The sequence below is a fragment of the Coloeus monedula genome (assembly GCF_965178545.1).
Source record: "Coloeus monedula genome assembly, chromosome: 4".
In the NCBI taxonomy this organism is placed as follows: domain Eukaryota; kingdom Metazoa; phylum Chordata; class Aves; order Passeriformes; family Corvidae; genus Coloeus; species Coloeus monedula.
In genome coordinates, this window is record NC_138784.1 from 65216865 (window position 1) to 65244338 (window position 27474).

At 37.4% G+C, this 27474-nt stretch overlaps 1 protein-coding gene across 2 annotated transcripts in view; it reads right to left on the reverse strand.

Annotated features, from left to right (window-relative positions):
- The window catches only part of MAGI2 (membrane associated guanylate kinase, WW and PDZ domain containing 2), a gene marked incomplete at both ends in the record, with an annotated part of 715368 nt that overhangs the window by 501621 nt on the left and 186273 nt on the right, over positions 1–27474 (reverse strand). For both annotated transcript variants that reach the window (XM_082279816.1, XM_082279815.1), the window contains one exon: positions 960–1076. In XM_082279816.1, coding sequence (XP_082135942.1) covers positions 960–1076 — 117 coding nt within the window. The remainder of the gene's footprint in view (positions 1–959; positions 1077–27474) is intronic.

The window sequence follows — 27474 nt, forward strand, 5'->3', positions numbered from 1 at the left end:
GAACAACTTTTTTTAGGTGCAGCTTTTCAAAGCTTCATTATTTAATGCTATGAAAGAAAAAACATACAGTAGCATTCACAACAACTCAGCTTTCAAACAGCATCCACTCATTACCATACAAATAGCACAGCCACTTACTCAGTATACCTTCCTCTGCCTATCATGCCAGTGTCAAGCCTGTAAATTCAAAAGTGCACCCCTTTTTTGCCAAAACCAGAGGACCCATTTTATGTCTGCTAAGCAATTATTTTATGAATGAAGAATAATGGAACTTCAGTCCATTTTAAATGATATATTGTCTGTCAGCCAAGTAGATCTGTTCTGAAAGGCATGGCCCTGACAGTTGGACATGGCTTGCGTGACTCTCCTTAATTTCATGTCTACTGCAGAAAGAGGTGGATACTCTCAATACAACAAAAATTATTTTAGAGGTTTTCAAACATTTTGAATATTGATTTATGTGGCAACAAACACATATTCAAGACAGTATAAACTTTCATTTCCATGCCTGTTGCATTTAAACAAAATCTAGTCTATACATTCTTCTGTTGCCCTGTTGCATTCTAAATCCAGTGGTATTATTACATAATGGATATGTGAAACACAAGGCAGATCAAACTCTCTCTGTTGGACATCCACTGAACCACCCCAGAAAACTGGTTTTTTTCTCTTTAAATTTGTGCTTTCTAAAACTACAGAAGAAATAAGATTATCATTCTAGAGCCAGACTTTATGAAATTACAACTTTGAAAACACCACGAAAGTATCAGTGAATTCAAGCACAGTTGAATTTCTCAGCAGTAACATGGAAGACTTGAACCAAGCTACAAATCTATTTACAGAAAGTCTGCTTTATCCACAGACCACCTCTTCATGCATTGCAAAGGGCCTCAGCAGCACTCACTCAGACAGTCTATTGCTACTAAAAAGCCAGGTTTGTCCATCTCCACCCTACTTACATGGCACTGTGCGGAGATAGAGATTGTCTCTTATGATCTGCTGGAGCTCATGGTCCACCGAACCTTTCTGGAACCGTAGATTGAGGTAGTGACGAAGGTCCTTATCAACAATGCCTCCTGTCACAGAAAAGACAAATAAAAGTACAATTTAAAATTATATTGCTTTGATGGAAGCAGTGAATCACTTGTGAAGTCTTTGTGACTCATTTTCCTTTATGTTTCTGTCACAACGGAGGACAAAATCACAAAGAGCTTTTTGGTTAAAGCATGTGGTTGGTACAGTATTTTTTACTACTGATAATAGTAAAGACTAAAACCAGTTAATGACAAATAATTGTTTAAATCTGTACAGTTCAGAAAATACATATATGATTATTGACAGAGCTGTCAATATTTTTTATGCACAAAACTTGAACATATTGTTATTATACAACTACCTACATATGTATCTAAATAATAAAGTATTAGGTATTGTGTTTCCTATGACCTTGTATCAATTTCCCACTTCATATTAAACCAAAAATCTTGGTTCAAAATCTCTCTGCAGTGTTCAGTGCTTTTAGTACAGGTGTAACCATTATGAAATGTGGCTCTACTTAGTGATCATATAAATGGTATATAATGTTTTATTATTTCTGATAGAACTCACAATTGAAAGAGACATTATCACAAACAAGGGTTCATATTTTATTTCCACCACCAAGAAAGGTCATTATGATGCCATGAAAATTTTTGCCTTTTCTTTTATACCCCTGTTATACCTTCTTACAACTTCTGTATTCTTAGTGCTTTTTGCCTACATTCTTGGACTTGTTTGTCAAACTAAGAGACTAAACATTTTAGAAGCTTTGTAGCTAGGGATCAGTGTGCCCCAGACCCCAAGGTCCTCTCCAGAACACATTTTGTAAACTAAGATAGAACCATCCAGGGGAAGGCTCCTTGGGGAGGGGGGTCTCACTTGAGCCTCTCATTGGGGAATCATTGATAGATATGCTAATTAGTAAAACCTATAAGGTTAGACCAGATCTTTTGGGGGGGGGGGGGCATATTCGGCGGCGTGCATTTCAATGCATATGACCTGGATGTGTGCACCTAAGGATCCTTAAAATAAACACCAAGGTAAAATCCCTTTTCGCCTTCTAACCATGTTTGACTCTTGATTTTAAGGCCAGGAAAAGGCATCAATTACAACATCTCAGCAAAGCAGTGCAAATGTGGAAAACATTGAGTAAAAAACCTTGTACTTGCCACTTTTACTATAACTTTAGGACAAAACAATTTAAACTACTGTTTAGCCACTGGCTGGTGTATCATATTCCACTCTGAAATCTATATCTATAAATCTGATCCGACATGATTAAAAGCATTTCCCAATATAGTTCCTCCCCATTTCTTTTAACCTTGAATATGGATCACATTTATAATTATGGAGAAATCTATAAATAACTCAATTTCTTCCCTCTCTGAAATTCTGACATAGGAAAAATATAAAAAAATCATTACTATTGAGTTCTGACATATATTCCCAAGATGAAAAATTGCAAAGTAGATAGATCCCTAAATTGTTGCTTCACACATTCAACCTGATGACATTTTTTCAAATGGCATTTGCTATTGAACCTTCTGCCAAAAGTCTTATTGACTTAGACTATATAAAGATTTTCCTGTAAATAGGAGCATATAACATTCGTACCTAATTATTTGAAAGTCACTGCAGAGCACAAATGGTTATAAATGAAAATATATTTCTCCTTACAGCTATTCCTATTTATCTGCCTATTACAGGTCCGTAATCTTATTATTGCTGCTCTTTGTCAGTAACTTCAAAACCTTTTGTTCCAGGCTTACAAAAAGCTTATAAATAATTTCTCTCTTCTTTAGCTAAAGGCAAAAACCTAGCAAACTTTCATAATCAAAAGAAGGGGGAAAATAGCACCCCAGCCCATAACAGACACAAAAAAATACCTGTATGCCCGGTTTCCTGAGGCTGAGAACTTCCATATGGATCTCTTTCTTCCAGGACCCCCAAGTTCTACTCTACTACTTTGTACCACTAACCCTGTTTCTTGCAATAGGTTCGGTCTGCAGACCAGACCATCCTTACTTCTAATTTCTTGTGAGATTTCCAAGGAGGCTGAAGAAAATTCTCTGAGTCTGCTGTCCTTTTTGATCAGCTGCAGAGAGTAAAGGTCCTACAGCTCTTGCTCTTCTTGCTCTAATATATGGAACATGCCCAGTGATGCAGATGCTTTTTGGCAGCCTGAGAAAATGCCATCTTGAGAACAACAGCTGTAGCCTGCCCACTGACACAAACCTGAATCATTCAACTTATAACATAAGTAAGTTTAGGAACCTACACAGATTTCTGACCCTCAAAGTGCATTTTTTATTTACAGCCTGCTGCTTCAAACACAGCCATTTAGTTCATTTAGTTCACCGTGTGTAATGAATGCACTAAAACCTCCTAAGGACTTCATAAAAAGAGTCATCTGATATTTTTGGCAAATTGCATATTCCAAACTGGATGTAAAAATGTGTATTTACAGGAGGAGATGCCTACAGCCTTGTATTTGTTACATACAATTCAAAAGCAAGTTTCTAACAGAAATAAAACCATGGTGCAGAGGAAATAAAACTTAGCAGCTTCCAAACACAGTGGAAACAGTTTAATTTTTTTCATAATATCTGAGTATATACTGTAGAGATTAGTCAATTTTAAAGAGCAGTCATATTAAATACAGACAACATATGTACAATCAAAAAATTTCTTTTTCAAAAGTCATTCTGTTTTTTGAACTAATTGATGTTTTTCAATTTTTTGGGCACAAGCTATCTTTTTTTTTTTTTTTTTTTTTTTTGAATCTGGTATAACAGTGAATTTTTCCTCCTGGAAACTGTAAAAAAATAAAATAGTTCTAGAGCCCTGAAAAACAGATGCAGTATTTTTAGTTCATCCATTCAATTGCCATTCTTCTGCTTTTCTCTCCTAAAAAGTTCTGTAGTTTTACCTGATGCTCTTTAAAGGCATATTGACTCTAGACATGTTTTTGTGGTATTTATAGTACCTGAGCTTTGGAGCAGCCTGATCCTTTTAAAGTACAATCAGAACAACATCTTGCATGTGCAGTTATGGGTCCATAAGACTTTTTGCAAGAAAACTATAGTGAATTGCAAATATGTAAACCAGCCTTGATTCAGCAGCAGTGAATTACAGTTTGTGTTACAGACTATAAAATCAAGAATAACATGAGTAATAATAATAGGACTGTGTCCTCCAAAAGGCTGAAAATAAGAGACAGAAAATGTTATCATTTGGTTTACTTTGAAGGGAAAGAAGAACCGACATTGACAGTAAGTTCATAGAAAAAAAACAGGGAGAAAGCATTTTTACAGCCAGTAACTGCTTTTTAATGGTCCTATCCAGCCCAGTTAGACAAGTGACTAACTTGGTTTCTGTACCATTCAACTTCCCTTTATTGTCTCTTTCTGTAGAACATTGAAAATTACTGAGATGTTGAAAAATTCCTGACATGAACCTAACCCCCTTCTTTACCCTTATTCCCAGGCTGCCCACAGTGGAGGAGTTGGGGATGATGCTCAGGGACCACCGGTGCCCATCGCGCCATTCCGCAAATCCCCCAGCTCTGCCCTGTGGCTCACGAGCCGGAGCTCAGAGGGAAGGAGCTCCCCCAGGCCACATCCCACTCACTGCATGTGACAGCAGCAGGAAGCACTGTTTGTGTCAGAGGTATTATACAGCTCAAGCTTTAGGTACCCAACCCAGAGATTTAAATTAAAGGGTTCTTTGGCCACTGCCACGGGAGGAGGCTGACAACTGCATGATGGAGCATTCACTGGCTTGCAGCCGTGCAGTGCTTTTATGGTTTTGGTTTGTCTTTTTTTTGCTGGCTTGAGGCCTGTGCCCTGTTTCAGTTTCATTTCACTCCAATGAAGCCCTTTGCCTCACTAGCTGAGAAACACAGGATGTGAATGAAATACTTCCAGTAATGATCTCTTGCATAATTTATGTGCAGCTTAGGTACAGCTACCAATCCTGATGGCAAACTAGTAACCATGACTGAAGTTGATTCCAGACATTATAAAACAAGACGCACTTGGATGAACTAAAAACTCGCTGTTTGCATGTTATACTTATGAATTTCATGAGCAAAGTGTATCTTTTTACAGTGTTCTAGTACATTTCTCTCATGTTTGCTTGTCTTTATAAAATCTAGTAGCAAAGTCCAATCAGAAAAGAAGTACAATAAAGAACATGCAGATAAAAGAGTATTGAATAGTTTGTAGCTCATTAGAAGATTCAAACCTGAAGATAATTGCTATTTCCAAGAAAATGGCAGGGATAAAGGTTTATAATTTTCTCTAGTCCTAAATATTGTAACAGTTATTTTGTAACTTCCTATTTGGTAACACACCGATGCTCCAGCTGGAGTCTACACTTGCATTATATTTTCCATGGAGAACTACTTGTAAACATGAACATCCCTCTTGTTGTTCCTGCAATGGTAGCTCTAAATAATTTGCTTTACCGTTAACACATTTTTATTGCTGTAAATTTTCAACAAACACTTCTGAGAATTCACCCATTAGTATTTGCTCATCTTGTATAATAATCTTTCATTGAATTGACTTCCCAAAATGTGGTGTGGTGAATTATTTGGGTCTTTTTAACAGTAAAAGTAAAATCAATTGCATCTTATCTGAGAATAATTTGCCTTAGATATTTTATTTGCTGGGAGTAAAATTTAAAAGACTTCAGTCTCCCTGGCTTCTATAAATACTCCTGGTTAGAAATATCTACGAGCAAGCAAGACTTTAGATCTATATTTGCATCTCTACATGATCTGCATCAGGGGAAAGTAAAGGAAATACCTCAGTATCGTTACTCTGTGAAAGCAGACAAGCTCATAAACTTTCAGTATAAACTACCCCCTCTCTTCTACTGCTCTGCTTGAACCAGGTTGGCTCTCCCTTTGTTTTCAGCAAGCTTCCACTTCTGACTGTAAACACAAGCCATGTACGTGGCAAAATCAAATGCCTTGAATGACCTGGCTTTCACCAGCTTCAGCAGGACTATTCTACTGGAGAGTGTTATCCAAAGTATTTATTCAGGTGGTATTTGGAACTTTATATCCACACCATGGGGTGGGTCCAAGGACATCTGACAACAGCTCAAGTCTCTTCTGCACCTCTTCAGTAGAATACATGCAATTTGGTGCCTGCTAGATTAATTTATCCTTCATCATTCACAGATAATCTAATTGACCTTTGTGTAAGTACCCTAAATGATGACCTAAATTTTTAAAATCACGTATATCAGGAATACTGGATGAATTAGTTCTTTTCTCTACCAATGAGATTCAAAAGTCTTTTACCCAGGAAGGCAAGTGCAACAATATTTGTTTTGTGACTCTCTCGGTGATCTATCAAGAAAATCATAGTCATCACAGGTAAAAAGCTGTGTACATGGTCTAATTGCTCATTTCCTAATGTCTTTTTAAATGGTTCAGTAAGAATCCAGAATACCTGAAATTACCCTACGGAACCCCTCTTAGTCATTCCAGTAATTTTAGTGACACCATGACCACTTATCTTTAAACATCTCTATCATTTTTCATTCTGTTATATACAACCTAATGTGAGATGACCTACAATTCCCCTCTTCCTGTCCTGTTCTCCAGACCCACACAACTTTAGGCTCATGCACAAAAATCAGCAATGCAAGTTTGAGCAGCAATGAGGGACAGACCACACAGCTGTGAGAAAGCCCATGTCAGCCATGGCTCCTAAACACTCCCTCTATATCACACCCTAAAGATTTTAAGCATAAAACAAAATTTCCTGCTGTATCCCCAGGATTTTTCCCCAGATGATCCTCTCAGAAGAAGAGCACCACAATTCCTTTTGCCCTCCCACAAGCTCAGTGATATTTTACTGTAACAAACTTCAAAAAAAAAATCCTTAAGAAAGCCTTCATTAAAGAAAAAATTATGATTACCACTACTCATATGAATTCCTTCTCTTTGTAGTATGAATGGTACTTTTCAAACAAATGAAATATATCTTATTTTAGTACTTGATTAATAAAAATCTCAGGCATTTAAAACTTATGAGCCAGTATAAGATGATTTACTTTAATAGTTTCTTTAACAGTTAACCAGAAAAATCGCTTTTAAGAGAGAATATGAAAATTCCAAGTAATAGGAAAACTCTTGGTTGGATTTTATAAGGATTCATTATTAAAATACAGCCTATAGCTAAGCCTATTATTTAAGGGAAATTATTTTCAACAAACCTATATATCAGAGTAATATCAAGATGAGCGTTGGCATTTCAATAGTCACAGTATAATGGGCATCTTCAACAAGGGATATTCCTTCAGGTTTCCATGAAAAATATGTAATCACCATAACAGTAAAACAAAACTTTAGTAAATTATATGAAGCATGTATTACACTCCCAGTCATCGGCTGAAGATTACACATTTTATTTTTAAAGCCTTTCTATCCCTAGATTAAACTGTGCATCATTTTTGCACTTCTGCCTGCCTTTCACCACTACCTTCAGCCAAGTCTGCCATCTGACTTATCTGCAAAGTCTCACACCATTAGGGTGAGAGATGCCATGATCTCTCTCATGCCATGATCTATGGGCATGACTGTGGAATGTGTGGCATGATAAAGTGTGATGGAGAACCAAGAGGGAAGTATGCAAGAAAATTAGACTCCTCAAGGAGAAAATTAATTTCTCTCATATTTGGGGCTACTCCAATAAATTCTGTTCCATGATCCTTTAATGGAGATCTAAACAAATTTCAAGACTAAAGGCTTTGGAAAAAATTAGATCTTGGTGTATTTCTATGTGCTGTATATGATGAAAAACATTTTAAGACCTAATTTATTGATGGGAAATGGCCTTCTCTTTCATAGCCTGCTATTTTGTGGTCTTTCTCTTTGGGTATGGATTATATTACTAACCTTTTTGCTTATCGATCTTTTATATTATATATCATACACATGTATCATATTTATAACACTTAGACTTGCATTCTTAAGTTTATCCTCTGATTTCTTCCTCCTAGCATTTTAAATTCAAGATTTTAAAATACAGGATTGTAGAACTTACAGGTTAAATTGCATGGGGATGGCACTACACACAGACTGTATTAAAAACCTGCAATAAGTTCTAGCCGATTAATGATTTTCTCCATTATGGGAATCCATATTTGGATGTATGTCTCTTTACAAATATGTAATTCCCTAATCTCTGCAGATGATATATTCCACCTGCTCTCCTCAGACCAAGAGACAGGCTGAGGTTTGCACACTCACTGATCTTCACAGTGGAGAAAGTTTTCACTTCGTTGCTGGGGATAGAGGAGTCCTCGCTGCCTAAGGACACGCCAGGTTAAATTCACCACTGTGTTACACCTGCCTTTGTTGTACCTTCTGTGGTAGTCTGAGGACCAGATAAACAGGATACCCTGGAGCAGCCACAAATGAGACCAACACCACAGGGGAAGACTGATTCTAGGAACACTGTGAAAGCACATAATGTCCTGGATTTATTTTCTTAGTTTTTGTGGCTAGCCTCAAGCCTCTGTTTGAAATGTGAAGACATGAGTGTGCACTGTGCTGGAAGCAAAAAGGTGGTTTGTAATGATACAGAGAGGCTGCGTCAGCAGGAGAATCAACTGAGCCAAACACATCTGCATTTTGTACTTTACCTCAGATTACTGAACTTTGGCTTTTATTACAATATAGAGCTCCACTCCTCGTGGCTACTGTTATGATCTGGTTTAAACCCAGAACAGCAAAGAATATTAAGTCTGTGTATAAGCCGGAAAGAACCTGAAGGTTCAAAATATACCCAAAAATGAGATTGAAACCAAATGAAATTGAAACCAAATGAGGTTAGATGTTGGTGTGAAAAAATTGATGTATTTTATTTAATAGTAAAAGAGGCAAAGAGAAAGAAAGAAAGAAAGAAACAAAGAAAGGAAGAAATAAAGAAAGAGAGAGAGAGAGAAAGAAAGAAAGAAAGAAAGAAAAGAAAGAAAGAAAGAAAGAAAGAAAGAAAGAAAGAAAGAAAGAAAGAAAGAAAGAAAGAAAAAGAAAGAAAGAAAGAAAAAGAAAGAAAGAAAGAAAGAGAAAGAAAGAAAGAAAGAAAGAAAGAAAGAAAGAAAGAAAGAAAGAAAGAAAAAGAAAGAAAGAAAGAAAAAGAAAGAAAGAAAGAAAGAAAGAAAGAAAGAAAGAAAGAAAGAAAGAAAGAAAGAAAGAAAGAAAGAAAGAAAGAAAGAAAGAAAGAAAGAAAGAAAGAAAGAAAGAAAGAAAGAAAGAAAGAAAGAAAGAAAGAAAGAAAGAAAGAAAGAAAGAAAGAAAGAAAGAAAGAAAAGAGAGAAAGAAGTGTGTGTGGGGGGGGGGGGTTGGGGGGACGGGGAGAGGTGACAGGGGTCAGATGGAAGCAGATCACCCAACCGAGGGTCCCAACGACGTCTCGGTGCTCCCCTCCATCTGCTCTGCTCGTGGTGAGGGCCCCCCGTGGTCCTGTGGCCATGGCCACGCCATGTTGCCACACACCAGAGTACACAATGCTGTGGATTAATATGCACTTTGGGCCAGGTGGGAACGCCCACGTGTCTCTCTTGCAGGGGCTGGCTTGACACACTGTCCCTTGCAACACTGAGGGTCTGCTGCATCATCTCAGGGGCTCTGGTGCAGGGTCTGGGGACCCCTCTGTTGGGGGGCCTTTGATGGGCCTTGTCACCCCCTCTGTCCTTCATGTGGATGCAGCTTCTCCTCGGGTGAAGGGGCCCCTCAGCTGGGCTCCTCTGCACATTGGGGGACGGGCTTTCCAACACACACCCAAAGCCTCTCTCCCCCCACCCTTTGGTGGAGGGTCTGTTCGAGCCTGGCAGCTGATAGCCCTGGGGCTGTGGCCTCCACTTCTGAGGTGTTAAGCTTGTGCTTTGGGAATGTTTTCTTCTCCCCCAGCCCAGACCTGAGTCACTTTATCTTATCTTCATCAGCGATGGTCCAGGGCCTCTCAGAGCCCCATCCAGTGTGTGGTAGTCTTCTCTGCAGCTTTTGTAATACAGTTTTGAAAGTCTTTCATGAAAATGTTTAAGTCATAAACGATAATATTTCAGTCTCTGACAGCTACAGAAACAGTCTTCCAGTGCAAAGCCAGCTGCAGCACCTTCCAAAGCCTGCTAGCAGCATGCAACATGGACTTTCTAATCTCAAAGTTACCCCCAGTTAAATTCAAAAAGTGGACATTTACCCAGTAAAACCATTTTGCTATTTAGAGGTACTTTGGTTTGTTCTCTTCAGTTAAGGTACTGCTCAGCACAGTTCTAGATTGAAGTTTCTGGGAAATGCCACGATTTAACTGGCTGGTAAAAAAAAGTCCAGCTGTCATTCCTGTAACTGAGAGGACAGTTTGGGGCACTTTGCTTTTAGAATACCCATCTTTTATTTGGTGTTCCAGTCAATAGGTGCATAAATAAAGTGATGCTGCTGCTCTCTACAAAGCCTGTCCGGAAATGAACTACCTTTTACTCTAGTTTAGTAAATTCATTAAAGCTAATTATAAACCAGATGTTTGTAGATGCTTCCAGTTTATCAATGATTGGATTGATAACTTACACACAAACATTAATGAGTGCTACTGAGATATTTAAAAGACTGATATAGTTCCTACAAGACTTGCTGCAAGGCAAATAATTATCTTTACAGATGTCTTTGACAAACATAAAATTGTAAGAGATTATACATTTATTTATAAAATGAGAATGTCAAAAACCACACTCATCCTGTGCAGCCATATAGAAGCCAGCAATATTTGCACAGGCAGCTTTCTCTTGAAATTTGTCCATATTTACAGAAGTCGTTACTAGCAGTCAAATACTACCTGGCATTCAGATGCTCCCACTCACAGAAATCTCTTGGTCAAAGGGTGTCACAAGAGAGTATGAAACTCGCTAATGCCAATGTTTGTTATGTAACCGAGCTCTCAGATACAGCTCCCAAGGAAAGTTCTAGAAAGTGACTTCAAGAAGTCAGTTGGAAAAGGGAAATAATACATCTTTTGTTATTCTTCTAAAGACAAAGCCTCTTTGAAAACTAATGGCACATAAAGATGAAAACTCACAGAGTAAGTTTAACCAAAGACTAAATGAAACATACTAAAAACATTTCGACAGACTACTAAGGCTGTTCTTAGCTCCAGAAAAACATTTATATTGTCATTTGAGTTGGATAAATTTCCAGGAAGATGTTTTGTATTCTGGGAAAATCTACATTAGTCACAAATGTCTAACAGACAAATTTAGCTAATGAGGAAAAAAAAAGTTATAAAGATGCAAGAATTTTATTTTTAATCAAACTGTAGCAAAATATTTTTTCATGTGTATACTTGGAAAACAAAAAACCACCCATGTGGTGCTTACTGACATGCTCATTAGACAAAAAGAGACAAATTGACTCCTCTGAAAAATGCAGCATTAATCTGTGATACACAATAATGGTTATAATGGGAGCCTCCTTCATTCTGGCAGGGTACAAATAATGCCTCAGTGCATCAGTAATTCTCAGTGCTTTAAGGGTGAGTCACTCAGCACGGAAACCCTGCAACCTCTCTTAGGATCAGCTGGAGAATGCCCAGAACACCTGGAAGAAGGGCCTGCTCAGACAATATTCCTCAGGAAGCAGGCACACACATCTTACTTGTACCAAAAGCCACCTCTGCTGTCCACATCCAGAGCCCCTGCAGTCCCCTCTGAGCTCCCTTCTGGGCCACCTGCCCCTAAAACCTGGTGCTGGGAGCTAAATGTCAGTCTCCAAGGAGATTCTGTTACAAGTTTTACTATTCAAGCAAAAGCAGAATTTATATGTTCAAATTTCTCTTCCAGTGGACAAACATCCTCCTGTCCTTGCTTTGCAATGGCTAAAGCCAGCTCCTTGCAAAACTAGACAGAAATTGCTCCTCACATTTAATGGAAAAGTTATTATTCTGTTTAATACTCTTTTTCTATTAATATATCGGTACAACTGTTCATCTTCTAGGGACACAAATATTCTTTTTCTCTAACACTCTTTTCATTTTATCTTCTTTGTGAAAGACAACTGTGATGGAACTTTGAGGTCTGACATGTATTTAAATAAAATATGAAAGCCTGAATTGGAATAGTGGCATAATTTTACCAGACTTGAATTATTTGAAAGGCATTTTACTTAAATCATAGCTGCCCAATTTTAATTGCTTGAGATAGAGACTTATTTTCCTTACTTCTGGAAATAATATTGCCATATTAATAGGTTGTGAATTATTCGCTGACACTTAGTAAAAAGAAAAATTAATCTGGGTAAAAGAATCCCAGTAACACACAATTTATGAGGGAAGCAAGCTCACAGAGGTTACCATTGTATGAGTTCCAATAATAGCTTAAAAATATGATTTAGGTTGGTATCTGAATCATGGCAGCCCAGTTTTTTAAAGTCTTTGTAGCATCTCAGTCTGACCTCATAAGGTACCATGAAAAATCACTACCAGAATATATTGCTTTCTGATAAATAGCACAACAGTATTTTGCAGACTTTGTACTCAAGAAACTTGTCAATTGTAAACTCAATTTTGCAATAGATAATCCGAATTTTTCAGAGTTCACAAAATTATTGATAATGTCTGAGACTGAATTGCATATATGTTATCAAATGTGTTTCCTTCCCTGAAAATGCTGTTTTCCAGAATCAAGTGTCATGGCATTCATATCTAGTCAAAAAAAGAGTAAAACACTGAGAAAAATTAGAAGAAGAGATGCTTTACAGCTATTTTTCGGCAATGGGAAATTAGGGCAACACAAAACATGCAAATAAGCCTGAGGCTGAGTAGGTATTCTCCAGTTTTATAAACCACACAATACTCAGCACCAGTAAGTGTCACAGCCCTCTCTATTTCATTTGTCTGGGATGTTCCTCTCAGCTCTCAGCCCACAGTGGTACCACCTTCAGTTATCACACAGATTAACCAGGACAGTCAGAAAATTTCTCAGCACACAAAACCAAAACGAGTCATGCTGGAAACAGCAGGTGGGACTTCTCTCTCCAAGCCAAGTGCAGGTGAGTGCCTCGGTGTGTTGAGAGGCCACTGGGCCAGTGGATGCACTGTTTAGCCCTTGCAGGGTAACACTGAAGTGGTGATACGTGCTACACACCAAGAAACCTGCATTTCAGTCAAGACAGAAGACAGTGAAGACTGTGGAGTGCCTGAGGTTGCCTGGAATGAATTCTGCTCTACTAGTGGAACAGATCATTATTAGGCTTAAAAACAAAACAAACAAGAAATAACTAGACTAGCAGTAGACATAATATTTAGAGCTGTACAAGAAGACCATACTATTAATTCCACTGAAAGGGAATTAACACCCTACTTAGGTGTTAATTAAATATAACAGTATTTGTCATAAAAGCACTCAGCTCCAGGTACCAGAAAATTTCACATTGGAGAACTATTGCTCTGGATCACACTCTGGCTCATTATGTTTGGTGGTCTGTCTCTGAGAAACATGTTGTCAAGGCAAAAAAGAACCATCAAAGTCTGGGTGTTCTTGCTGCTGCAATGTGGCAGGGCAGACTCACTGCTTCTGCCTCTGAATCACTCCCACTGAGGATACAATTCCTACAGTCACTCTTTTTTACACATATGGAAAGGAACATCTTCCAACTTGTCTCAGAGAGAAGCTAGAAGGATGAAATGAAAGCAAATAAATAACCACAAAATACAACATAGAGATTTGTAGATGACAAAGCAAACAATTGCCATGTACTTACTGCTGACAGAGTTTTGTAAGCATTGCAACACTGTTCTTCACTTCTAGGCACAGCCAGACTGCATGAGCCCATGTCTCTGTGTCAGACAAAAATAGTAGATCCCCAGCATGCAAATACATAGCTTCAAATTAGCCTGTTCTTAAAAACCTACAAAAATAGGACTGATTTTTTAAAACAAAAAAATTTAAGTCCTTGTAATGCCACTCAATAAACACTTCAAAATTACTGTATGTATAGGCAATAGAGCAATGTCTTTATGCCATCAAAAGTACCTTTTGTGTAGAATGGTACTTTAGCATGAAAGACAGCACTTGGTCTTGGAGCACTGAACCAGCTGCTCAGCACATGAAGAGGCTGTTATATTCTGGGACAGTCTCGGTTGGTTAGCTGAGTCCCCTTGTACTGATTTAATTAGCACTGCTGGAAAATGCAAATGACCAAAAGAGACACTGTGCATTGTGCAAAATTAGATTGTGAAAAATATGTGTGCTTACATAATATGTTTCAACAGCGAAATAAAATGCTCCTGTTCCCAGGAGCTGTAGGCAGGCAGATGGTGGGTACTCCAGCAAGATCATGCACTCTGCCTGCAGAGACACGATGCCCTCAACCTCTGGGGAAGAGGCTGCTGCTGCATTTCTCTAATACCCCAGCTTGCTGAGCCACAGAACAAAACACAGGATTACAGCTGGACTAAAATTGCTCACTCTGCATCCCCAGAAGCGGAAAGGTGTCACATCAGGGGACAAAAATGAGATGACAGAGCTGTAGGTTCACTTTGTTACCCTTCAGGCACATTGTCCCCATGGCTATGATCTACTGGACTGAAATCAATACAGTCTGTAATTCAAGAGCATGCTTAGTAGTTTTGAACAGAATTTACTACATTTTCACAGTTGTTACTTAATTAAAAGAGAAAACTAGAGGGCTAAAATCATGGGACAATAAAGAATTTGGCAAGCCACCGGGGTGTGCATTAATAGTTACACATTTCCAGCTTTATCTGTGCATATTAAGGTCAATATCAGTCTGCATATGGTACAAAGCCATTAAAAGAGCCTCAAAGATGAACATTATCAAGCAGGATGTCCCTGTAATTTCACCTGCCTTTCTCTGTTGAGATTTTGATGCATACCCCATAAAATATTAGATCTGTACTCTTGCAATGCCATTTCCTTAATTTAATGCTACAGGCCCAATAAACTGTAAGTAAATTTTACACCATATAAGAAATGCCAGCAGTCAATTTACTTTTTTCTATTTTTAACATGCTTGACAGTATTCAACTAGCACGCAGAGATAATGGAGAGATTCATGGTTTTAAATCAGGAAAATAGTAAAAATTTTCTGTTTCTCTAAGACTGCAATAAAAAAGGAAATTAAAACAATAAAAGGCCAGATTCTCGGACGCTTTTGCAGCTATAGTAAAAACAATTTCAGTTCATCTCATGTATTGTCTTCTACACACTTCAAGACTGAAAGGAACCAGAGTAACTTCAGTACTTGGCTTGAATTATTTTACCTTTATCCATTTTGAAACAGTGCTGTGAGGCCTCTGGGACAAATACTGGTAACTTGGGCCTCAAATGCAGAACAATGCTAGTGTGCAAGTCAGATTGTTTACTCATCCTATACTAACAAACTCAAATGATGCTAATGCCAGAGTAGGTCTGCATTCAGATTTTGGGGTATAAGGTGTCAGAGCAGAAAAAACAGATGGTTACATTTAGGGACTCTGCAAGTGTCTCTTTTGCTTTAGGAAGACACATAGAGGATGATGGCACAGGATGAAACAGTGACTTTACAATGCATATTTCATGCAATAAATAAACCATATCATCTGCTGCACATCAAGAATGAGGTTTTTTGTTTCAGGAGTCCTTTCAGACTAAAATGTGCTGAAGGTTCAATTTGAATGTTGAGGTTGCTTCTGAAGGCTCTTTGGGCTGCCAAGTGATGCCCCAAAACTGTAAGTTAGTTTGCATGATAGAAGAACTTAAAGATTGCATTGGACTTTATGTGAAGTTTTCAGAAACTGCATGGACAATTGAAAAAATAATGCAGCTTGGGGATCAGAATTAATCGACAGCAGGTCCTACTGGCCCTGCCAGCCACCAGCCACACTGAGTTCTCAGAGGAAGTGAACTCCACAGGACCAAGCCTCTTGGTGTCCCAAACAAGCAAGTATTGGGTCTCTATATATCTGCATGAACTTAATGCAACTATATCTTTATACCTCTTTCTTGCAAGAGATGTCAGATCTAAAGAAATACCTCATAAAAAGGAAAATATCTATACATGTCTGTATCAGCATAGCACAAGCCAACCACCCTAAGGACTTTCAGACTCTATAATAGGGAGGGGAAAAAATATTTTTGCTTGCAGTCAAAGAACATTACAAACAAACAATAATTTAGACCCCCTGCTAATGATGAGATTTCTTTCACACAAATAACAAGTTGCAATGGTGTCAGCATGTCAGTTTAACTCAGATTCAGAACTAGTTTCTACATCAAAACAGTGAACTCCTGAGGGGGAACATCTAGAGCTGAGGAACTCTCTTGTTCTTACTGAGACAGTGAGGGGAGTGAAAATCATGTTTGTCCCAGCAAAAAGAAAGAAATCATAACGTTTCAAAAAGTTACGAATGTGTGATGTTGGTTGAAGCTTGGAGCAGAGCATCCATGGCTGGCTGTTTAGAAACTGACTTCAGCTGAAGTCAGTTCACCTTATTCCTGAGGTGAATTCGGAGGTATTCCACAAAGGCATCTGATTTTTGGTGCTTTAATTAAACAAATGGAGGAGAGACATTTCAAAGAAAATTGAGTAGAGCAGTCTGTCCTGTAGTACAGTCTGGAGGCATCTTTTAATCAATAAAAGACCAAAGACACCATGAAAAGGGGATCTGGGTTTTGCTCTTAAGGAACACATAGAAGATGTACTAATTCACCAGTTGTCAAAGAAGAGCTGGCAGATGCCCTTATTCAGAAAGGGAATAGTCAGTGTATGAAGATATCAACTTTTTCTGGTTGGAGACATTTCAACAACAAAGGAATGCCATACATCAAAGAAAACCAAGAGGAAAGCTGACTTCTGAGGATGCTGCCAGCACTATAGCATCTCCTAAAAAGTATCAACTAGTCTAATCCCATGGACTCACAACGGGCCTTTCAGAGCTGGCCCCTTTCTGGTTCATCTTCAACCAAAATGAATCCAGCCTGCATCTTGTGATACTGATCTGCAGGATGAACTCAAGTATAAAATTAATTTCTCATTGCAAATATGTTTCTCATGCTATAAATTCTTTCCTTTCATGCTATACTAACTTATGCTGTGTCCTGTTTTTGCTTCTGTTTTGCAAGCATAACAGTTATCTGTTGCCCTAACAAGTACCCAAAAAGATACTCATTACTATTACTACTTTCAGTACTCAATACTATTGCTACTTCCATCATCATCATCATCATCATCATCATCATCATCATCATCATCATTATTATTATTATTATTCCCTGTATTAATCTGTACCAAAAATAGAATACTACAAAGGGAAAAGGGATGCATTTTGGGATAGCAGCCAACTACTACACCACAAACAAGAAAAATGCTGGATATTATAAATAATTTATTCAGAGTTTCAGATTCAAACTAGCCAGGCTGCCAAAGGCTACTGAAACAATGATTGGGTTAGAAAAATGTCACTGAGCAATATTTATGTCTCTAAACATGGAACTGAGCATGAAACAGTCTTAAGATTACTTATGTTTTAAGGCAAATTACATTTTCTGAATTTCTGCATCACAAATGTGGGGAATTTAAAACCATAACATAGAGACATCATATCTGTCATTTGATGGCTGCAGATTTGGAAAGATCAAAAACCACTCCAAACATAAGCAAAGGTATGCAGTTATATTTTAAGATTACAGATACTAATGCTTGATGTTCAAGGTCAGAAAAAGCTTTTAGATCCTTTAGTCTCCCACATGTTGCAGGATATGCTGTTTCAACCAATACAGTGACCCCTGTACTAAGCCTATTAATTCATGTTGCTACAGCTGTTTCTAGATGAGAAAAGCTGGAGACCCTCCCCTCTTTCTTTGGTGATTTTGTTGGCCTTACTCTTAAAAATGTATGCCTTAATTATAATCAGAATGTCTCTGACTTCTGTTTCCAGTCCTTGGCGAGAGTACTCCTCTTTTCCTTCAACAATGAAATACCTGTAACTGCTCCATGAAAAAAAGTTTATGTCGCAAATTAAATCACTTTCTTTCTCCTTCCTCCTTTTTCTTTTCTTGTTCTTTTTCTTCTTCTTTTTTCTTTTTTCCTGTTTATGTTGAGCTAAAAAAACTGAGGGAATGAATTTCTCTGGTTTTATATCTCTTGGATGTTTTTCCCTGCAACTTATTTCTGATTTGTCTACAGCACATATAAAGATAAGAGCAGAGCTAGACACAGACCCCTCACTGCCTCACCAAGAGCCACAGAGCACCCATGACTGTACCACCACAGGAACTGAAGGAAATTTGATGTCTCTTTAGAAGAACCAACTGAAATAAACTCTTGGCTCTTCTGAAAAGCCTCTCATTTCTTCACAGCACCTATAGAACCCTGTGTATCTCAGAGTATTTCAGTATCAGAACAAGAAAGCTTTTAATGGTAATGAAATAGGCTGTCACAGGACACAGAAAAAGAGAGGATTCAACACAACTATTTAGGAGAAATAGGAAATTCACAATACAAGAATAGGAACTATTTTATTAACACCATCAATCATACCATTCAGTGGCACAGGTGACCAATAAGAAACATGCTCTAAGGGCTATTTGGAAAGACAAAGGTATTTACTATGACTTCAAAGTCAGCCACTAAAATAGAAGGTGGACATGTACGTATTTTTTGTGATCTGGGACTGAAAAACTTTGGCATTGCAAGATAAAACTGCAGAAGAAAAGTTGGAGTATGTTAAAACAAACAAAAATGCTTGCAAGAAATAACAATAAAGTCTTAAACATTATTTCTTGTATGAAAGTTGAACTTGCACTTTTCTGCACAAATACCTCTAAAAATTTTAATTTGCATTTACTCATATATTTTCATAATTTTCACCTACTTGCCTAAAGGCTATAGGTACTGATATCCCTAAATGGTGAAGTGGCTTACGATGCAAAACAAACTCTGAATTTTACAGCGCAAAGATACTATGGTAGATTCACATTTATTGTTATTACTGAAAAAGTGTTTTCTTAAATCTTTGAAATTTAGGAAAATAGGAAACTGCAATTTGATGAGAAAATAGGTGTTTTCAGGTGTGCTCATCACTGACATTCCCCACCCCTCATTTGTTTGTTTGCTTTGTTTGTTTTTCTCTAGCATATATTTGAACAAATTTAAAATGAGAATAAAAATATTTCAAGTCTTACTCACTTTCAATTGTACACATATGGGAAGGCTAATAGAAAATTACCTCCTTTTTATTATTAACAATTCTTCTATTATTGCCCATGTTTATCAACAGAGACAGGTCTGATGCTGCAGAAGAAAAATACGTGACGTTATACAATATGAAGTGATAAACTGTAAGCAATCATACCATTAAGGAATATCAAGAGATACCTGTGCACAAGGGACATTTAACACCATTCAATAGTTAATAATGTCATATTAACTAGCATTTCACTGCTTCTGATGGCTTAATTGTCTGACATTAACATTCTTCTTGCACTCTAGGGATGTTATTTACACCACTCCTTTAGCTAAGGCAAATGTTATCACAGCTAGGTTGCTTGCCCCTTCCTCTCCCCAAAGCACTCTGTTGATGGCTAAATAGCTGCTCCACTTACAGAAGAAAATATGTATTGTTAATGAGCAGGACAAAATAATGAGAAAATTATTCTGATGAACACATGATACATGTTGAAATTTCCAAACCCCTTTTGGCACACAACAGAAGACAGGATACCAGTTTGCTTGATGGGATTATATTAGTCATTCTACTTAATGTGATTCTTCAAATAAAGTATCATTTCATTTTCACATTGTTTATTTCTACAGATATAAGTCCCTCAAAAATGGAAGGTATAGCAGTCAGTGTCCACAGAGCAGATCATTGATTATCTAACATGATAATTCTTAGTTTTCTCTCCAATTCTCTCAGCTTACAGTAACAATAAGCTTTCTCTACTTTTCCTAGATCATGCCCTAACTATGACACATTTCTATAATGATGGGTATGGTACATCATTCATGCCTTTTCCATAACTAAGACCTTTTCCATAACCAAGCTCTTCTAGGATGAACAGGTGCTCTGATGTCTTCCTGCATCTGAAACACTGATGACCTGGCTAACTAAAGTTCCACTTCTCTGAACTGATTCTTATGGCAAAACAGGACATGTAAAATTCATGATACTCTAGCCTATTTTGTATAGCTGTGTGAGCTTGTCTTGCTTGTAAGCACTGTGGCTGGAAGTTTTCATCACTCAAGGTCTCAAGATGACTTCCTCCATTCTTCAGAATTTTCAGTGCTTTAGAAATGCATCAATTTTTGCCCTGACTTTCATAAAGTTTAAATCCTTTGTGACTGGTATGTTAATTTTTACATTCCAAACTAAATACCACACAAAATGCTCTTTGCTGAAAGTAATTGTCTGCATTTTAAAGACAGGCATTTTGACACATCCTTTCTCAAAGAAATATGAACTCTCATTCCCTTAGAAAAAGCTTATAAGAGAGACAGATGTTTTAGGACTTTTTGAGCCTGTTTCTCAACAAGGAATTTTTGTTTGTTTGTTTCCAGTGCTGGTATGCCTGAGAGAGGAAGTACCAAATTTAATTTCCAGCTGTTGCATTTAAAAGTTTCAAGAAGGAAAGAGTAAATATGGCTTCCTTGCTTACTCCTCATCCATTTTCACCATCATACACTGCTTGCTTTCATTTGCTTTCAGATTTTAATTTCTTAAAGGCCTCCCTGATGTTGTTTTGAATTGTCAGGGAATTAATGCTACAGATACTGGAATGGGAAAATAAAAGTTGAAAGCACCCAAACCACTGAAGCTGAAGGATTCATGACTCTCACAGATCCACTCATTTTCCATACCTCACTTACTGGGGATAAATTAAATGATGCCATAGAACAAATATGATTCATCTTTAGCTATCTAAGAGTCAGATATCCAGTCTGAACTAGTCATTTGGTCTCCCTCAGCAATTAATAGAGTGACTAACAATGTAGACATGCTTTTAGAGAGGGTAAAAGAGAAGTAGAATCATAAAGGATAAAGGGGAAAAAAAAATTATCCTAGACTGATGCAGGAAAACACAACACTAGCATTTAGAACACAGTGTCTCGTAAGATTGCCTGCAGTCCACTTGCAAACTTTCCACCAACAGCCTCGCCACTCCTTCCCATGGATTTCCCTCCACCCCAAACATTTTGGCATAATTCCTAATTAGATTTCATGCTGGGACAGTTAACTTCTTAGCCAAACTATCAACAAAAATTTGCTAAAGTATTGATCAAACTTCATTTTAAACTTTGTTTTACAATACCATGTGGGAAGTGAATAAGCTTATAAAGTTTTTCTTGTATTGTACTAAGAATATCACTTTGATTCCTTACCCGACTGAGGAAACAACAGTGATTAAGTGACACAGAAAGTAGGATCTTTTCATTCAATCTTTTCAGGCATTTAATGAAATGTCAAATCTGCACATTATATAGCAGTGCATCCAGAATCAGAATTTAAGGCTAAATCTTATGGACTGCTCTTCCAAAATGTTTAATTGAAAAAAGAACATAAGGCAAAAAAGTATTGCTGTCAACAGAAGTGCTGTTTTCCAGAGAGCACTAGGAACATTCAATAAAGGAGACATATGGATGCACTTCATTCTATCAAAAAGTAATGTTAAAAATAATCTCTAGAGACTTGAGAATCCATTAGAAGCTGTTTTGGTGGGGTGAAAAGTGAGGTATTAAAAGAAATAAAATATGCATGAGTTCTAGTAAGTCATCTCTCCAGTTCTTTAACTTCTAACCTCTTCTTCAAAGCTTAAGCCCAGCTTTTTTTCTACAGAAGTTTCTGGCAGATCTTTCAAATCAAGGTGTTCTGCACTGCTACCATTAGCTGGTAACATTTCGTAAAAATGTTTCTGTAGTGACCCATGTATGACTCAAACATAGTTCCTTTATTGCAAAACTATTTTCAGAGCTGTGTGTGGCTCAGGGACCTCCAGCATAAGGAGGGCATGGACCTGCTGAAATGAGTCCAGTGGAGGGCCATAAAGATGATCCGAGGGCTGGAGCACCTCTGCTGTGAAAACAGGCTCGGAGAGCTGGGGCTGTTCAGCCTGAAGGAGAGAAGGCTCCAGGAAGAGGGCAGGTGTAGATTGGAGATAAGGAAGAAATTCTTTGCTATGAGGGTGGTGAGGCACTGGAACAGGTTGTCCAGAGAAGTTGTGGACTCCCCATCCCTGGGCAGTGTTCAAGGCCAGGTTTGATGGGGCTTTGAGCAACCTGGTCTAGTAAAAAGTGTCTCTACCCATGGAAGGGGGATTGGAATGAGATGATCTTTATGTTCCCTTCCAACCCAAACCATTCTATGGTTTATGATTATTGCAGTGTGCTTCTGGCAGGAGTATGTTGAGTTAGATGATCCAGTTTAAATTAATAGGAACACCTTCAGTTCATGGTCTGCTGCACTAGGAGACCTATTCAGATAACTGTACATATCAGCACACAGAAAACCTGTTGAAGATTTACTAAAATCCTTGCTTGATTTGTTGCTGTCTACTTTCTGAACAAACATCCACAACAGCTATATCTTTTATATTAGCCTTTTTATTTATATCCTCTGCATTTATGGCCCCACAGCATGACCTGTCCAATGCTTTAACTACATTATAATCCTTTCTTTCAGCAAGTACTTAACATAGGAAGCATTTTTAACCGAATGCCTTACAAAAATATCTTAACTTTTAAGCACAAGCACAAACCACTGGTAAACTGTCAAAAAAATGAGTGACTACATCCAGAGAATTTCCAACTCAGACAGAAATATGTGAGACCATGCATTAATGCATAAAACACAGAGTCCTGTGAATGGAGGTATTTCATTTCTGACTGATCCATGCTAACATCACTTGACCCTTCTCCTTGTCCCTTTTTCTAGCTGGTGCTACCAGGTGAATGTGTACACCTCACCCTGTATCTCACACTACAAAGGACTATGTTAAACCATTTACAGGTCCTCGTTCTCTTAGTAACTACATCTGATGAGCTTGGAGCCCAATCCAATAAAAAATGTAACATATCTCAGTGTGTTGCACTTTAAAGTACAAAAAACCCCAAATGAGATTTCTGGCTTCATGGTTTGAAAATACCTCAGGCACATACATTTATTTAATGATCAGTGTGGCTATGGCTGAGCAGAGGACTCTGGGATTCTGACCAAACTACATCTAAATATAGAAATTAGATGAGAATAAAACCCCAGTGTTCAGGTGTACCTAATTCACACCTTCATCTTTTGCATTTTAGAGATTAAAATAATGACCACAAGAAGTTCTTCCTTCATCCTTACACATCCTTCTTACATAATTTGGTTTCTCAACTCTGTCCTCAGATTCCCCTCTTGGGATCAGGGGCCTAAAATGTGAACATTACTGTTCTCAACCTGCAACTACTTAAAGGCTTCGGTGAATATGAAAATAAAAAAATCGAATCAAGCTTGGTCTTGCAAAAGGAAGACAGGCCTACTGAGACTTTTCAGTAACTTCTCATGCTGTACCTTTAAAACCTTCTACTTCAATCACCTGTTTATGAGTGACTTTCCTTCCTTGCTTTTATCCCCAACATATTACCAACAGGCAAATTTTATTCCAGGGCTCCATTTACAATTAATTGCCTCCCAATACAAGGCAACAGACATTCCTCACCATCATCCTGCCATTAAGAAGAAGAAGCAAGCTTTCTGTTTGCCCAGATTTCTACCAGTGACCTTTTCCTGGAAGAAAGATCCTCTTGATAGGAGTCCTCACTCCTCTCCGAGACATTCTGCTGAAAATATTATATTTTCTAAAGTTTGTGCAGAGCTGGAAAAGTGTCATTTGAATTCTAGCATAAAGAGCCATGAACTCTCACAGTTTGCACCCGGAACAGCCACTCTGTCCACTCTTTATCAGAAATAATTCCACTTAAGTCAACTGAACTGCACAGGTGATGCAGAAGGAAGTAACAGGAACTGGCAAATATGGGTAATGCACCTTTCAAAAAGAAAAACTCAATATAGGTACTGTGGGCTATTCCCAAATTGGTAACATGACTGGGCAGTAGAGCATGAAGGCTGCAAGAAGAGGCTTTTCCCAGACATCTTCACAAGAAATCAATTAAGGATTGGCTCTCACAATTTTTTAAGATTTAAGAAACTTTCTGTGAATTTTTTTGGTAGCAGTACATTGTGCAGAAGCATGTAACTTTCAAGATGAGATTTTTAATCATGATTTTATACCACTAGATGACCTGCCATGTAGGCATAAGAATCTATTTTTTTCTTTGGAATTAGACAGTTTTAATTACAATGCTGAAACATACAAGAAAAATTGATCTAGGCATTTTAAAATAATTTAAAATACATTTTGTAACTAAAAAGCAAACAAAATTACCTGTGTGCAAAAATGTTAAAATAGAAACAAACATTCATCTTGTGCATGAATTAAAGTGTACCTACAGGGCATATGTAGAATTAAAAATCAGATGGTATTAAAATGCAATTGAGAAACCATAATTATATGTTAAACAGAGACACAAAGACAAGGGATGGCTTCATATCTCAGCTTTGGAATAGCTGTTCAGGGTAAATGAACTGAATACAGACTCCCCCTCACAACACATTGAAACTGCAGTCTTTTGTAGAGCTATGTAATCCTTAAGATCTCAGCAGCTGCTCAGAGAAGCTAAAAGCTGGTATTAGCTAAGCAATTTATTCATGGTTCTGGATGGCAGTCTTACAGCTCTTCTAAGGAGATGGTTTCAGTTTTATGTCTGTATCTGAGTCAGAAGGCTTCCAAGGTGGCTGTAAGCAACAATGCTAAAGACTCTTTATTAGGGCTAATAAACTGGAGTCACTTTGGATGCTGCAAAGACAAACATTGCTGCCCTTCTTCCCCAGCCACTGCCAGGTCCACAGCTCTTGCTGCAGGGTGGCTGCCCTAGGAACCCTATGTGGGCACAAGGTCAATGCAGAAAAGGAAAATTTGTGCAAGAAAAGGTCTGACCCAGAGGAACAGGTCTTTGCTGTCTTCCTAGAAACTATACTGGGATCTATACTGGGAACAACCACATTTAAATGCTGAAGTAGCAGTTATTCCACATACCAGTTGTAGTTCCATTGCAAAATGGTGTGTTTAGTCTATTTTACTGCTTTTCTGTTTGCTGTTGGGTTTTGGTTTTATGTCTTTGTTTTTGTGGGGTGTTTTGGCTTTGTGGTGTGGGGTTTCCTTTCAGTTTTTACTTAAACCTTCGTTTCAGGAATCGTAAGAAGCTATTATATCTAAGCTATTTAGAAATTGCAAGAAACAGTTTGGAGAGGCATACTTTCTGTGGAAAAAAGAATATACTTGCTTAGAAATGTTCAAACACCAGTAGAATTATAATTCAGCTTGCAATGGGTTCACCCAAACTGAGATGTCTGTGCATTTATGTCAGTAAATAAACTCTAATGATTCACAATAAGAATATTTATATTTTGCACATAATGCATATTCTTAAGCTACTTGTTTGCCTAGAATGTGGTAATTTCTTCTTTACTCATAAATTCATTTAGAAAACAGTGACATCTTTCACCAAGACAGAAGTTTCAAGTGACCAAAACACTACTGTGGGCACTAATGGTATAATAAAATAAAATGGCAGCTTATTTTTTCTCCATTTTTAAATAAAATTTTGACCTAATTGTCTAAAGTCCAGTGTGAAATAATTATTTTTACTTAAACAAGTCGGCTAACACAAATTATAAATCTGATCTGACAACTGGATATTCTCATGGCATGTTGGTGACTCATATGTCCTCTAATCCAAGTCAGAGGCCAACATTTTATCACTGCTCTTTAGAGAGGAAAAAAAAAATTGCACACAGCAAACGTTCAGGTCTTAACTATACATTATTTATAGTTAAGTGTAATCAGCTTTTTATGTTCTAAATTTCCATTCAAATGAAGTATGTTTAGTGTAAAAACCAGCCATTTTTGTTCAGTGCAGAAGAATGAGTCTTTGCAAAGCACGTTTCCAAAAGGTAATAAAAATGACCATAGTTTTAACCCACTGGACAGCCAATTGTATTCTTCAGTGTGGCTCAGGAAGTTACAGGGTCTGTGTTAAAAATATCAAAAGGTTTACCCTGACAGGTCCCAAGACACCTGAGAAAGATTGTTTGGGGTTTATTTTCCTGTACAGCCTCATAACACTCTCTAGCAAAATATGATGATTCATGGGTGGTTCATTGTAAACTACATTTACAAGGGTCTGTGCAGCCTGAAATAAATGCCAGCTTATAATGAAGAGATATTTTTCTGTGTTCTGTTACAAACAACACCATAATTACAATGATTTCTGAGGAAACCAGTAAATGATCACAAATTACAAATGCTCCTAGACAGAATCCATTTATTTTCCTTTTTTTTCCCATTCAGGTTATATAGAAAATATATAGAAGCTTCAACACGGCATTCTAAAGAATGATTTTTTTTCTTATGGTGCATGTATTATCAAAGCTTATTAATAAGAAAAATGTAATTAAAAAATTAAAATAATTCTTTCCAGACATCAAAAAATGGGGTTGCTTTTGGAGTTCACTTAGTCCAATGTCTAGTCCTGGCTGCCACTAATCTAGATGTTTCAAACGAAAGTGAAATAAAGACAGCATAGGTATTAGATATTACCTGATTTTATGTGTGTGCCTAAATTTCATAGCTGCATATTAATTGGTAATTGCATACTTCACACATTGAAGTATGACAGATTCCAATTCCTTTCAGAAATACATAAAAAATTTAGTAGGATAATTCTTAAAAAAAAGAAGCTTGTCAATTAAAAAAAAATGTAACTTAAAATTTACTTTATTCAATTACTAAAGTATCTGAAATTTTTAGCTTCATCTTTAGTGTTATCCTTGATTCTTCCTGGGTTCCCTAACTGTTTGGTTCATTCCACCAACAAATGGAAGTATCTAATTTAACACCTGTGTGACAACAGCATGCACATTTTTGTTACGATAAAATTTAGCATTAAAAAATTCAATGGTAATGTCTGCTTATGAAAGTACCCTCATTCACATGGCATACTGGCTAATCAAAAAAGCACAGTGGCAGCATTTAAAACTCATGTGCTACTTTATTAGTCCATTCATTAAGATTAAACAAAATCAGCAAGAAGTAATAAGTAAGGAATTAATTCTGGTGTCTGGAGGAGTTTGGTTTTGTTCAGGTGATTCCAACTCTCTCACTGTTCTTTCCTTGTTTGAAGGTGGCACATGAATTCATTGTCTCTTTACAGACCACATACAGATTGTTCAAAATGAAAAGTTCTATGTAATTGTAAGATCTTAGTATGAAGCACATTCTAGACTGAACAGAATAAAATTGTGGGTTTTTTTTGTCAAGTACATTGGTGCA